Raw genomic sequence first — 16,207 nt, 5'->3', positions numbered from 1 at the left:
CAGAGCGCAACGATGATGGTGGGGGTGGGGGCTCATTTCACCTCATTTCAAATGTGAGTCGCTACCACAGGACATTATTCTGATTTTTCACAACAAGGTAAACAACAAGGTGAAGATGGTGAGAGTTTGATATTGAAACTCAGAAACAGCTTAAACAGAGATGATTATATCAATCTCGTCATGACAACATATATTTTGCCGCGCATCAGCGTGGTTTGGTGCATTGTTTCACAAGCTGTTTCCTTGGTATTGCACCACGTACATACATATACATTTAGATGTGCATAATCAACAAACCAATTGGTGGAAAACTGCATAGCCATAGGTAAAAGTGTTACCTTGGTGTAAAGGGGTTTCAGATAGTCCATTTTTATCTTTAACAACTTCTCTATACACAAACTCGGGAGGACTCGATTTTCCAAACAAACTGATTTACTGTAAATGAACACTGCATTTCTTGTATAAAAATGGTTAAATGGTTTTACGAACAAATCCGTTCGTATCCAGTTTGATAAACGACGCGCAATGCTAGTCAACATCCCCCTTGGACAGCCCCCATCCTGTTTCCCAGAGTGATGATCCTTTCTTTATAGTGGGTTTCGGTGTCCTACCAATCTCAGCCACCACCACTCATTCTGTCCTCTCTCCTTTCCTGAGGATGGATGAGTACCACTTTCCTAAAGAGCCAGAAGCCTGATTCAAGATTATGTTCGTGACTGTAGAGTCATCTCTAAAAGAAAAACAAGGAAGAAGCAGGATGTTGCACATGGGTGTTTCTTAGCCACATGTCTAAACCAGCAATTCTTAAAATGTTCCCAGGGACCTCCCAGTGGTCCATGAACCATATTCAGGGGGTCTGTGATTTTTAGTTTTTAGATTTTGTTACAGTGGTGGAAAACACAATCTATTGTCAATGTTTTTTATATTTAGGGGTCCAAGCACCAAAACCAACTCTAATGTGTTATACTGGTGGAAAGTTTAGCTCCATTTTCCATACGATGCACAGTTTGAGTGAGCAGAACAAGTAAGAAGATTCACCATCGCGAAAGGAATAAAGATCTTCGAGGAATGAATACTTCAGGGTTTTTTACTTTGTCTGACAGTGTGTGTAAAGATGTGTTGAATCAATAATAAATCCATTTCCTGATTCTTGCCGATTGTCTTTTTTTTATAATGGCTTTTTTTACTCTTTATCCTCTCATCGCAAATCCACTCTTTTCTTTTTGGCATGAAGAAAATGTGTGGGGAAAATTCTGGTGGGATGAAAGGAATACTCTCTCTTTCTCTTCCCATTTTCTTTATAATTCACTGTAGAGTCCCTTTCTCTCCTTCCTGTCGCTCTATGGATTTCTATTTGCCGTAAATGTCTCTCTATACGTCTCTCTCCAATGCTGCTTATCTGTTTTGACCTACATACCACTTTCCATCTCTTTCTATCTTTTTCTTTTACTCTGTCTAGCTTCCCCATTTCATTCTTTTCATTCTTTATTTTGCACTCTCTCTTTCTCTCTATCTCTGCTTTTGCTTTCTCGTCTTGTCTTGCATCATCCCTTTCCATTCTCTCTCTCTCTTGCAGCCGCATCTGTTTTATTCCAGCAATCCCTTCCCCTCTCTCTCTCCCTTCAACCTGTTTCCCTTTTTCTTACATCTCTCACTCTCTCTCCCACTTTACCTTTTCATTTCAGCTTTGTGTCCCCGTCACTCTGCCTTCATTCCTCGTCTCTCTTACTCTCTCATCATCCCTTTACCAAACTCTCTCTTGCTTTCTCTCTATGTCTCTCTCTATTCTCCGCTTTGCCTCTTGCTCTTTCTCTCATCATCCATTTCCCGTCTGTCTTTCTTTTCTGCTTTACTTCCTCCACGTTCTTTCGAGAGCACTTCACCCATCTCTCTCTTTCTCACACTCTTTCTTTCTTTTCTCTACTTTGCTTTCTCATCTTTCTCTCTTCATCCCTTTACTCATCTCTCAAAACCACTACGGTTTTATTCCAGCTTTCCCTTTCCCCATCTCTCTCTCTCTTTCTCTCTCCCCCATATGCCATTCAATCTGCTTCCTTTTCCCTTACACATCTCTCTCTCTCCCACTCTGCCTTCCCATTTCAGCTTTTATCTCCCTCTCGCTCACTTCTCCGTCTTGTGGCCTTGTCTCTTTCTCTCATCATCCCTTCCCCCCCTCCTCTCCTCTTTCTCCAGAAGACCCTGGCTAGCACTCAGCCCTTGTAACTCTAACCTGCTCCATATCTCCGTGTCCTCCGATCACTTCTTCTCCATTACTCAATAAAATCCTGCCGAACCCCTCATCAGCAGCTCAAAGCCCAATGAAAAGCGGATCGTGAGCGGCCTGACCCTTCACAGCAGACGATCCGTCTCCATTCCAGTCTGTCTGGAGGACCGTTTTTACAGCAGACTCATTACTGTAACTGTTAGTGCACTGACAGACGCTGCTGTGTTTCTGTACGGAGAGTCTGGAGTAGCCGTGTTGATCAGCCGTGCTTTCAGACAGTCATGATGTTTTTTTTCCTGCCGGTCTCTGGTTTCAAACATGCTTAGATATCGATTAGAGTCAGCAGGCACAGCTGAACATGAAGACAAAGGAGTGCAAAAGAAAGTGTGTAAGTGTGTGTGTGTGTGATGTCTTACTGGAATAAGACCCCTACAGAGCGTAGCAACACGAAAAGCAAGCATATTGGGGTGATAAATCGATATCTCAGACACTTTTAGCTGGACTTAGGTAGTGCATCTCTGCAATTTAAATTGGACTAAATTATCTAATATTCTTCGATTAACTTTGTGCCCGAAAACCCAATACAGTGTGCCCCAAAAAAATACTAACTCACCATGAAAAACTCATAGCAATCTACCTGTTGACAATCTGCTGATTATTTTCCAATAAGAGCACTTTACAATTGATTACACTTGATAATTAATTCAAGAACGACATGTCATACTTATTTTTATACATTTCATGTTGTGGAACCTCCATGAAACAACACAGTTCTCGTTATTGCTTACACAGTATGTTAGAACAGTTATAAACAGCCATTCCTTCCCCAGCCATGTGATCTTTGTCTTCCATTTTTGAAGACTTGCACATGGTGGAAAACTTGCTTACATTGTTACTATAGAACTGCTGGAGAAGCTACTGTTATATAGCTAAAAGAAAAAGAATAATGTTAATCAATCAACACCTTCTGACCAATCAGATTTGATAATTCAACAGCGCTGTGGAATAAAACAGCATAATTAATAAACCATCCTTAAACATGCTCAATAATGTTAGCTAGCATGTCGCAGAAATTAACACAAGATCAAGGAAATTTTTCAAAATTACTGCAGATTTTCCGCAGATTCGGGTCGAGACGCGTCACATGACATCATCACAATGTGCATTCATTCGAAGCTATCTTCCATTCACGTGCGCCGACCGTGAGTACAGCTAAAAGGTCTCATTTACCAACAAACCTCACTGCGAAAGACCGTGTGAAACTACTTCGTGCGACTGCAATGTCGCACATTTTCGCCAGTTTTCCACCAAAAAAAAACCCTGCAAAAACTCATCGCAAATTCTGAAAAATAACGCAGCAAAATCGAGCATTTTTGGCAGCAACAATCACAAAAAAAAAAAATTCTGCGAAATGCTGTACAGATTTCCACATCTTTTGTGTTTGCTTCGTCTTTTTTTTGGAAGGGTGAAACTTGTAAAAAGAAAAATAAATCTGACTTTTATTTATTTATTTATTTATTTATTTAAAATAAAATGGTTTGGAAACAAATAAACCTGTGTCAGTTTAGATATCATTTGAACAGATTGATATTAGACTTACCAGCAAAAAATGGTGGATCGGATATCAGAGAAAACATATCAGAGATCGGATTCTGATTATAACGATTATAACGAAGCTTGGAACTGGAAATGGAAATTTTGAAATATCTTTTGGGAACTTTTTATATTTATACGTTATTCTTTTTAATGTATTAACAATGTAAGTGGGGCGCACGGTGGCTTAGTGGCTAGCACGTTCACCTCCAGGGTCGGGGGTTCGATTCCCGCCCTGGCCCTGCGTGTGTGTGCATGTTCTTCCCGTGCTGCGGGGGTTTCCTCCAGGTACTCCGGTTTCCTCCCCCAGTCCAAAGACATGCATGGTAGGCTGATTGGCATTTCCAAAGTGTCCGTAGTGTATGAATGGGTGTGTGAATGTGTATGTGATTGTGCCCTGCGATGGATTGGCACCCTGTCCAGGGTGTACCCCGCCTTGTGCCCCATGCTCCCTGGGTTGGGCTCCAGGTTCCCCCGTGACCCTGAAGAGGATAAGCGGTATAAAAGATGGATGGTGAGTGGATTGTGAGTGTGTGTGTGTGTGTGTGTGTGTGTGTGTGTGTGTGAAATTGTTTACACTGTGAAATTTTAGTCAACTTGATGTCAAGGCCCGGATTGTAAACTGTAAATCTGACAACCCTGAACTCTTTTTGTATTTGACATGAAGAAACTTAAAATATAAACAGAACTAATAATCTGAAAGGGATTTGTGTAAGCATGCACTTTAGTCTATGATTTAATCTTCAGATTGTATGTTGTATTGTATTGTATTGTAAGAATAATAATAAAAAATTCAAAATCTGAATCTTCCACAGTGTGTTACTGCATCAGGATATTGATGGTAAGGTAGGGAGTAACCACTGTTCGACACTTGAGCAAGACCCTCACATCTTGGCTTGGATTCCTGGCTCAACTGTGAGTCGCCTTTCGATGAAATATGGATCTGCGAGGCATAAATCATTGCGTTTCAATTCATTTCGATAGGAAAATAACTCCTAAAAGTTTCACAAACTGAATGAAATGGCTCTTGCACAAATGGGACCGTTGTGTGATGCTGAAAGGCAGAGGGTGCCAAAACTTTTAGCAGCCAGTCTCTCGAACAACATTCTCTAATAATAGTGTTCCATTTGTGTGGGATGAGGATCAATAGTGCCAGGATTAAGGCGGTTGCGTTCTTGTGTGTGTGTGTGTGTGTGTGTGTGTGTGTGTGTATTTCTGTGTGTGTGTGTGTGTGTGTGTGTTTGTGTGTTATCTTGATCAGAACCACACTCCCACAGAGAACTCCCACGTTAGGTTTTGGTGGTCAAACCAGTACTGGTTAGACAGACGGCTGTGTGTGTGTGTGTGTGTGTGTGTGTGTGTGTTTATATCTTCATACCTGACAGTTTCGACCGTGTGGTCTAACCTTATAACATTTAAGGTAAATAATACGTGAAATATTGTTTGCCATTTTTGCTACATTACTAATAGACTCTCTCTCTCTCTCTCACTCTCTCTCTTTATTTGTGTGTCTCTCTCTCTTTTGCCTAAAACACACTAGCTCGCTCTCATACTCTGGCGCTCGCACACACATGTTGACTAAAACACAGGCAACGCCTGTACGCAAACACACACACACACACACACACACATACACACACACTGCTTGACACATGCAGCTTTTACCTAAAAATCTCACTCAGAAACATGTGCGCCCTCTTTTTTCTCTCTCTCACTCTCTCTCTCACTCTCTCTCTCTCTCTCTCTCTCACACACACACACACACACACACACACACACACACACTAACACAGCTGAATAAGAGCTGTGAGTGCTTCTCGGAGCTGTTGTTCTGCTCTCCACACAGTGCCATGGGTGAGAGCGTTGTCCTGGCAACTGCAGAGCATGTAGTGTGCGTATGTGTGTGTGCGTGCGTGTGTGTGTGTGTGTGTGTGTATGTGTGTGTGTGTGTGTGCCCTCTATCGCACTCCCACACATACATTAAGCAGAGCCAGGACCCACTGTGCCTATTCAAGCCCTGACCATGCTGGGTCACACAGCAGCCAATGGCGCATTAGCAGGCAACGAATCGAAACACATGAAAAGACGGCCGACGATGTCTCCGTTACACGCTCAGACCGTTACTGAAAGCTAATGTAGCAAAAAAACAAACAACCAAAAAAACGTTAGCTACGTATTATATAGCTGTGTGCTGTTATGCTGAGTTTGGGGAAAAAGGAGCGAAAAAAGTGTGGGAATAAAATACGAAAATATCAATACCATGATTCAACTCCGTTGTTTATTTATTTTCCTATTACAACACTTACCTACAGTATCGGACACTAATAACTGTTTGCGTCTCACATGATACTGACCCAGTTAATTCGGTTAGTGGGACTGCTTCTGCCGTTAGTCAATAACAACAAATGTTTCTTTTACTTCAATAGAACAATTTTTGCCTTGTTTCCTTCCGTTTATTACTCACTGCTATGGCGAGGCATGAGTTTTGGACAAAGACGAGGTTGGAGTGAGAAAAGAGCAGAGGAAGGAAGAGGCGTAATGAAATATTTCACCAAAAAAAACAAACAAACAAAGAGAAAAACAGACATACAGTAGCTTGGTACCATGGTAACACTTACCGTGTGACTGATAGAACTCTCAGGTCCCTGGACACCAGGAAGACCGACAGGGGAACGAAGGAAAATCGAGATGTCTAGTTCGATTCCAGAGAGAAGACAATGTGGCGAACGATCGGTGAGGTCAGGGTTCAAGTTCAAAAGGTTTAAGATAACATTTCAAAGGTATCTTTAATAGAGAGAGCAAGGGGGCTCTGAATTGCGCTTCAACTCGTAAGAAGAGCGTAGTGTGTCTCGCCGCTCAGTGCTCGCTTCACTCGTGAATACCTTCGTTCCGGTCAGCAATTCTCACTCTTGTGATGGAAGGTACTGTTTAGAGAAACACCATGAGGTGTTTCAGCAGGTAGGAAGATGCTGATGTTTTCGCACTTTGCTTTGATCATCCATCCATCCATCCATTTTCCGTACCACTTATCCTACACAGGGTCACAGGGAGCCTGGAGCCTATCCCAGGGGACTCAGGGCACAAGCCAGGGGACACTCTGGACAGGGTGCTAACCCACTGCAGGGCACAATCATACACACACTCGCACATATGTTCACACACTACGGACAATTTGGAGACTCCAATTGGCCAACACCACATGTCTTTGGACTGGGGGAGGAAACCAGAGTACCCAGAGGAAACCCCGATGAGAACATGCAAACTCCGCGCACACAGGGTGGAGGTGGGAATCGAACCCAAAAAGACGAAGCTGCGAGGCAAACATATTTCTAACCACAATACATCCATCTCGTTGTACGTTAACGTACAATCAGCTTACGTGACATAGTATCACCTGGGATTGAAGCATTACAAGTACGAATAAATGTGTGCCTTTACTTTTACGTTCCGTTCACAGTCAGCTTCCAAAACTGACTTTAGAGGCTTTCTGCATGCACAACCATGCCTTTTTCAACTTTCCTCTTGTCACTTCCCCACCCAAGGCCACTCTATTCTGTCACCAGCTGACAGCGTAGCTCGAGCCGTGACAGCGGGTGGTATGACACGACTCGGAATCTGAGAATGACTGATCGCCGTCTCTTTGTCTTTTCCGTTCTCTCGACGTATAATATGTTGGTATGGGAAAAAAAATCTCATGCTCTGATGCCGCTTAAGTGCTAACCATGACGTGTCCTGCGGTGCATTATAGTATCAGTGACCACTGACCCAACGACAGTGTTGTAAAATAGACCCAAGCTCTGGTTTTACTGTTGAAGTGCGCATTACTTGCTGGGGGATACTTCCGATACACCTCTTCCACTGCAGTGTGTTAAATTTCGGAAAAGAGCTTTCAGTGAAAACCGCACGATATCAGATCGTCGTGTCATGTATATGTGTATAGGAGGGGTGTAACACGATGACACTATCTGTTTAGTGCTCCAAATATCTGTAGCCTTCCAAAAATTAACAAATTAATAGTAATAATAAAAATAGTGCTCCTCCTATTCATATCTGTCTCCATTTAGAACACATTATCTGTTTATTTCAGTGGATATCTTGCATGCTAATGCTATACACCTGACCCCTGAAAGCCAGGAGTATGAAGAAGATGGTACGTACTAGATATTGAATCAAAGAAAGAAAAAGTTGAAAAGGCAGACAGAAAGAAAGACCTAGCCCAATGGGCTCATCCATAGTGCTGCAGTTAACAAGCCTACTGTTTGTTTTTTTTGTGCTGCGCTAATGTGCCAACACGCTAATGCACACAGCACAAAGCCTTTACTCGAAGCGGGAACTGAAGATGAGGAAGGACGACGGACGGCAGGCAAGCAGACGGATGAATTCAATTAAGACGAATAAAAGGTCATGATTGGAGGCCTAACAGAGAGAAAGGGGAGCGGGGCACTCGTGTGGAGCTAAGATCTTTAGCCTGCTATTGTGTCGACTAGCCTGCTAATGAGCATCTTTCTAGCTGAGCGGCATAGGAGAAGTGCTTATTTGCAAAAAAAAAAAAAATCATAAAGAAAGCAGGGAAAAAAAGAAGAGGGGGGTTATAAGGAGGAACAGAGAGCTAGCTGCTCATTAGAAGCAAGGATAGAGACTTTCGCTAACTTGAGGAAACTTTTCCTTCGGTGGGTTAAAGGAAGTGTTGCTTTATGGACACTTCAAATTATGTCTTTCACCCTTCAGAGTGAAATCATTATAATATTCATTAGCTAACAATCTGCTGCCCAGACTCAGGTTTTTCTTACTTAGAAACTTAAAATAAACGAGGTAGCTAGCACAATATAGTGGCATATAGCAAGCTAGTTAGGTAGTTACTGTAAGAGCATTGATACAGACTAAGTGAAAGTTTATGATTATGTTTCAGCTGTGTGTTGTTGTTTCTGTCCTCACATTTCTCTTCATATGTTTAACCGCAAGGTGATTGCTGTGTTATGCTAGCAGGGAGGTTAAACGACAGCTTAGCATTGGACGTTTGTGTATTTATTTTTTTATTTTGCTCTGGAATTTTTTTTGTTTATTAATTAATTATTTTATTTTATTTTTATTTTTTTACATTTACTATAAGTTTCAATACCCCCCCCACCCCCCCACCCAGAAAAAAACAATAGAAATCCTCATAGAATTTGTAACAGTTTTAATGGTTATAATGGGAATTGTATTAGTTTTAATGGAAACTGTAATGGTCCCTGTGGGTCTCTACTGGTTATTTGTTACCTTCTATTGGTGGCATGTTCTGTGTAGTGGATACCATTATGGACCTGTAATGGTTTTAATGGTTAACTGATGGTTTGTAATGGTATTTGTAGTAGAAACCATTATGGTGGTATTATGATGGTTTCTTTTACCATTATGATGGTAACCATTATGATGGTTTCTATTGCTTTGGTTTTTTTCTCCAGAAGGGTATGTTAATGGTATTCGCAACTTTTATGATCCCACATCATTTGGAAAGCCGTATCCCAGAAGTAATCCCAGTAACAGGGGTGATCTGACTGCAAACAATCCAAGTTTAAGGTCACACGCAAAAAAAATAAAATCTGGCTCATTCCATCGCCCTGACATCCACCTTGCAGATTTTTAGGAATTTTGAGCAGGTATTTAAAAAAAAACCCAACAAAACACTAACCTTTGACCTAGAAGCAGACATTGATAAAGTGAAAGTCGTGGATTGATAGTGAACTGGTGATGCCATAGCATGCGTTGCCACTTGTGCGAGATGTAGAAGGTTTCAGTCTCTCTCCAGAGGAGGGTTTAAACACGGAGGCCAGACAAACAGAGTTGTGTGTGCTTACCAGAAAAGACGACCAATGGTGTCTGACCAGTTGTGTGGCTCTGAGCGCGGCTAAGTCCCGTACACTGGAGCTAGTGAGACCTGGCCGGCCAATGGAAGCACAGAACAATCGGCATGTAAACCTTTGTATCCAATTACTCTTAGTAATGAAGTTATATCAGTAAAATGGGCGTCAAACTGATATCTAGAGCCAGATGCTGAGCGTGAATTCTCTGCAATTCGTTTATTTATTATCAAGTAAAACTACTTATGTTAAATTCAATACAATGGAATAATTCAATAAAAATATCACTGAAATCTATATTTTTATTTCATATAATTAATTTCAATTATTTTTTTTGATGGCACTTCGTTCACAAACTAAATAGAGCATGATTATATGTCATCAAATATCGTGATAATTGTGATATCATTTGATGTGATGTCATATTTGTGTCATATTGCCCCAATACTAATGTCATAAATGTATGTCATATTTTAAACAATTATTATACTTCAACCTTTATATTAATCTTTCTGTGATTAATGGGTAACAATCTTAATCTTGAGGTGCAAACATATGCTCATTTTCATTGTATTACTCTGCGATGTATATTTAACTCATTACTTACATTCGGATATATTGTTTTATTCTTTTTTTTTCCATAAAAATTTAGTGTGGAGAAGTCCTCCTAAAACCTTTAAAAAACAACAACAAAAAAAACAAAAAACCTGCTGTTCAAAAACCTTTCAACTGAATTAAACCCACCAACCAGGATCAAGCTCAACTTAATCTGCTTTAAAGCAGGAGGTAAAAACCAACCGCTGCCACGCTGCACGAGACAAACGACTGGCATGATACGCTGAGGGCTGTTTTCTTCACTCGACGCTCAACAGAGCCAAGGGGTGAAACATTTTCTCTTTTCCATGTGAGTGAGTAGTCAGTGTGTAGTCCTTCACCTAATGGTTTCGCAGGACCTCTGAGCTTGGGTGGAGCTATGCACGTAAGATGTTTCTGAGGTAGAAAAATGAATATTGGATTCAGAATATGAAAAGTGTGTGGTGGGAGTTCCAGGCTGAAAAAGAGATCTCATCGTGGAACACGATAAGGAGCGGATGCTGTGTGTGCGCCCTCTGCTGTTCAGAAGGGCGTCCTCAGTCCTTACAGGATTGGAGGAACAGAATGAAAGAGACAAGGCGACAAGAGCTGTTCCTAAGGTTCGTACTAGGGTATTAGAGAGAAAAATGATAGTTATGCCTGACAGGCTAACATCTTTGAGTAAAAACATATCAGAACAAGCTTGTAACAGAAACAGCGGCTGTGTAGAACTTAAATGGTTTGCACGTACACTGCCTTGGATAAGACATGGTCGCAAATTTTTTCGTTTAGTTAACAAGTCACAAAACAAGCACTCTCTTCTCAGCTTCTGAGAAAGAACCATCCAAAGAAAGAAAGAAAGAAAGAAAAGAAATACAGTAAATTTCACATGTCGTTCTGCGAGTCAAGTTTCTGTGTCCCCAAATGCCAGCCTTCTCCCAGTAAAGTGAACCGATCTGAAGAGAAAAGGTCAACCCCGAGCTGTCTGAGCCCGGCAGGAAGCGCTGAGGAACACACTCGGAACATTTATCTACATCATTACTCTCATTTAACTCCCGTCATTTGGGTAAAATTGTTTGCAGACGTTGTCTAGCCACAAAAAGCTGTGTGTGTGTGTGTGTGTGTGTGTGTGTGTGTGTGTGTTTTGGTGTTGTTATTGAAGGAAGCATGTGGACCCAAGATTACCGGGTTGGATAAGCAAATCCGAATGTACTTGAAAACCAGAAAATTCCAAAAGGACCGAATTTTGGACCTGGAAAACTTCTTGACGTGTTTTTTTTTCTTTCTTTTTGTCATCCACAAAATAATCTCATTTAGTATTTAGCTGATAGATTAAGATGATTGAAGCATGTAGCAACACTCAGAATTTTTCCAAGACTGAAAACTGAGTCTTAAATCAGAGTTCCATGTTTAATCCAGGCATCATTTTAACCAATCATAATTATTCATTCTGACTCTTTATATGGTGCTCCTGATGTGCTTGCAATGTCATAATGCATAACATAAATCATAACACTGCATTAAAAAAAGAACTTCATTAAGTCTGTGTGTGTGTGTGTGTGTGTGTGTGGACAGAAGGCATTGCAATAGCAGAATAGATCAGAACTACTTGAACATCTGCCCCAGATGCGCATTTCCTCCATTGCAACACAACCTGTAGTCCAAATAAACAAATAATTAAATAAATAAATCAAAGAAAACTCTTGGAAATGTTAGCAAGACCCTTAAAAAAAACATTTGCACGCTCACGTGTTAATTAGGAAGCACGAAACCCTATTTCCATACTATTCCCAACTCTCTCCTCACACGCGCGCGCGTCCCTTACCTTCATTATCAGGATAGTTCCGCGCGCATCGGCCCGGTCCCAAGCAGGAAAAGAAAAGCAGCAGGAAAATGAGGAACGGGTAAATCCGAGAAAGTGCCATGTTCAGGCTGCGCGCTTCAGGGAGCGCGCTGCATCCCTGATTTTCCCTTCCTTTCACTCACACACACATATACTGTATATATATATATATATACACACACACACACACACACACACACACACATGCACGCACAAACACGCGCGCGCAAGCTCTGGGTCGCTTTCTGTCCGAGTTGTGGCTGCTGCAGCTGCTGAGCGGAATGAAGAGGCGCGCGGAGCGGGGGGCGGAGTCAGGCTGGGGGGGCGTGTCAATCAGCCGAGCGCTGCCAGGATAACAGGAAGGAAACCAATAGGAGATACGGACGCGCTCGTGCGGCTAAAAGGCGCGCGATTGCTATACACAGCTGGAAATATGAATTAGTTTTGTTTGTTTGTTTGTTTCTTTTTTAAACTACAGCATATATTTTACAGCTGAGGAAAAAAAAGTTTAACCATATTTTCTGGGTTAAAAAAAAAAAAGTGCAACTTTTGCATTTCATTTGTTTTATCCTGAAATCGTTTTATCCTGGTCAGGGTTGAGGTGGATTCTGGGAACAGTGACTACATGTACATGGACAGCAGTAATCTAATTGTTGACCTTATTCTGAATAAGACAATATTGTGATTAAGGTGTTTACATGAGTCGCTTTTAGAATATTACTTTCATGTTCCTGTTTTACATGTTATAGAACAGAGATCGATTAACGGCACACGTCATTACTTCCCCGCACCACGCTGTCCGACGTTCCCTCCAGAATTTCATGTATCGACATACAGTTCGTCTTCGTTATGGTACCGTACACAGTTTCAGGTGTTTCATTTTTAATTTTACGAAAGCTTCAAGTGCAGTTAATTATTTGTCATGCTGTACGTGCTAATAGATGACTGCCTGAAGCCGTGGGCTGCATCCGAAACCGCGTACTTACCTACATGTGTTTCCCCTACTATGTAGTAGGTAAGTACGTGGTTTCGGATGCAGGTTGTTTGCCGTCAAATGGTTGAGCACTGCCGTGTGTATATTTGTCCTGTCGCAAAATGCGGTGAAAACTTCCCCTCGACTTTAATAGTGTGATTAGGTGTGTACATGTCTGTAATGCACTTCGATAATGTGACTAAAATTGGAATACTCCACATGTCTTAATTTGATTTGTCTTTACTTCGAGTGTAATGATAATGAGTCTATATTTATCACATATACATGTGCACAGTGGAATTCTTTTCTTCACATACAGTACCACAGCATGTCAGGAAGCTGGGGTTTGAGTGCAGGGTCAGCCATGATACAGCAATATGATAGCGATATTGTTGCACCTAGTGTTCACAAACAGAACTGCAACAAGTACTATCCATCCATCCTTTTTCCATACCACTTATCTTACATAGGGTCGCAGGGGAGCCTGGAGCCTATCCCAGGGAACTCGGGGCACAAGGTAGGGGACACCATGGACCTCATTGGAAATTCCAGTGAGTCTACAAAGCATGTCTTTGGACTGGGAGAGGAAACTGGTGTACCCGGAGGAAATCTAATATCTAATTAGATTTGTAAAATTTAATAAATTTCTGCAAACAAAGGCAAAGTATAAGAGCAGAAATGTGTCTATGATGTACAAAACCATTTCTATTGTAATATATATATTGCAAAAGATTAGGAAAGGAACGGAAGATTGTGGAGTGGATAATGTCCATACTTCAGAAATACGTGTGCATGACGGTGACCTTATTTGGGCTAGTTTCAGGGGTTTTTGTGTGGTGTTTAAGATGCAGTTAGTTTTGAATTGTTGCTGGAACTAGCTCTTCTGTGTGATGGGAAATGCACCTGTTGTATTGAACACAGTTGAACAAAGGTACATCTAAAAACAATTAAAAATAGGTGTGTTAAGGACCTTGACCAGCCAGGTCAACTCGTTGCAAGAGAACTGGGAGCAAGTGGCTTTGTGAACAAACTGGGAGCAATCATTGGTTTGTTTGTACAGCATTTAGGTTATGCACGTTTGCTCATCCACTTATCATCTCCTTTGTGATTATAACATTTAAATTGTTTTAATTTAAGTGACAAATCAGACAGAGGGTGTGCTGTCTTGCAGCAAACCTGTACTATGGGATTCGCAAATCTACAAGTAGGCAGTTCTGCTATTAAACGCTCATGGGGGCTACCTCCTTGGGGGTACAAATAAGAGTTACTTTCAGACATTTACAAAGTTCATAGCCTACTTTTGCAAGATTTTACAGATTGAATGTTGCATCCTTGCAGCAATGTACAGTACTGAGTGAGAGAAATTCTCATCCTCAATAGAGTACAACATCAGGATTTCAAGAGATTTTTATCTTCACTGGACAACAATATCAAAATTTGGAATATTTTTATATTACCAGTATGGACCAGTGCCAGGACTGTGATTCCCATCCTCAAAAGAAGACATTATCAAGACTTTAAGTGAACACTATCCTCAACAAAGTGTGGTATCACTATGGAAGGCAAAACATAGAAACGACAACAAGACATTTGTGAGACAGTCAGTGTGTTTACATGGACAATAATAATCCAATATTAACCCGATTAAGACAATAATCTGATTAAGAAATTACCATGTAAACAGCCATTTTTAATTACCTTAATCCAATTAAATTCATACTCGAAGTAAACACAAATCGAATTAAGACATGTGGAGTACTCCTGTTTTAGTTGCATTATTGATGTATATTACAGACATGTAAACACCTTAATCACATTATTAACGTCGTGTGAGAGTTTTCACCGCATTTTGCGACAGGACACGATCACACATGGCAGTTCTCAACATTTTACAGCGAACAAGAGAGCATGGCTGCGTCCTAAACCGCGTACTTGCCTACTATAGGCCTGCAGTAGATGGAATACATGTATCTCAGCTAGTATATAGCAGGTAAGTACGCGATTTGGGACGCAGCCCATGGTTTCAAGCAGTCGTCTGTTTGCACGTACAGCATGACAAATAATTAACCGCACTTGAAGCGTTCATAAAAATTTTAAATAAAAACACCCAAAACTGTATACGGTACCATAATGAAAATGAATTGTATGCTGATATGTGAAATTCTGGAGGGAACGTCGGACGGCGTGGCACGGTGAAATAATGACGTGTGCTGTTAATCGAACTATGTTCTATAACATGTAAAACAGGTTCACGAAAGGAGTATTCTAAAAGCGACTCATGTAAACACCTTAATCACAGTATTGTCTTACTCAGAGTAAAGTCAATAATTAGATTATTGCTGTCCATGTAAATGTAGTCAATGAGTGCTTTGCAAAACATGACTTAAATACCGTTGCTATTTAAACCAAAATGTGAATCAGGTGCAAACAATCACATAATGTGACCATGTGATGTGAGGTGCAGTGGCTGATGGGAATCATAGTCCAGTGCCTATACCAGCATATCCATGACAGTAAGTCTGATTTAGATATATTATTACCATAATTTTTCCTTGTTCATCAATGAACTTTCACTTTACATCTTTATTTCCTCCACACTATTAATCACTTGAGCATATATATAAGCTTATTTAGCAAAGAGGCACAGGGATTTGCTAAAGTGTCCAGTTAATACAGCGATTCAGAGACTTTGCCAGCTGCACACATGCTGGTGACCTAATTTGAGTCTAAACTGAGTGGGGGGGGGTGACCAAAAAAAAGATTGCATTATTTTATGATGTTCATATATTAACAACCAAACCAAACTGTATATTTTACACTCCTACTATTTCTTATTTCTTATCATTTGTTCCTCATTAATGCAGTAAAGAGTAAACACACTGATACATTCCACTGACCCAATTCGGTCACCACTGGCTCTTCCTTAGGGAAGGGGAAGGAACAGCCTCAAGAAACTTGTAATGTAAGCAGGAATTCTTAGATATCACCATTAAAAAGGAGGGACCTTAAACATTGAGTATGGTCTTTGTGATAATTATGTATATGGCCATTAGAGGAGGATATTGAGCTGCTTTGAGGTAATGTAGGGTTTCCGTGTAATGGCTGCTCTTAGTGCAGGTCTTGACATTTCATAAATAGACACACATATACAGTCATGTGAA

General features: G+C 40.8%; 1 protein-coding gene across 2 annotated transcripts in view; it reads right to left on the bottom strand.

Annotated features, from left to right (window-relative positions):
- epha4b (eph receptor A4b) overlaps nucleotides 1–12,272 on the bottom strand; it is a 101,913-nt gene extending 89,641 nt beyond the window's left edge. The window contains exon 1 of one of the 2 annotated variants that reach the window (XM_053628309.1): nucleotides 12,056–12,272. In XM_053628309.1, the coding sequence (XP_053484284.1) occupies nucleotides 12,056–12,155 (100 nt within the window). In that variant the 5' untranslated portion in view covers nucleotides 12,156–12,272. Of the gene's footprint in view, nucleotides 1–9,654; nucleotides 9,719–12,055 lie in introns of those variants that run through there. The other variant, XM_053628310.1, reaches the window with a different exon arrangement.
- Between the last annotated feature and the right edge of the window lie 3,935 nt (nucleotides 12,273–16,207).

The sequence above is a fragment of the Ictalurus furcatus genome, chromosome 7, assembly GCF_023375685.1.
Source record: "Ictalurus furcatus strain D&B chromosome 7, Billie_1.0, whole genome shotgun sequence".
Classification (NCBI taxonomy): Eukaryota; Metazoa; Chordata; class Actinopteri; order Siluriformes; family Ictaluridae; genus Ictalurus; species Ictalurus furcatus.
This window is presented reverse-complemented; position numbering and strand designations above follow the sequence as displayed.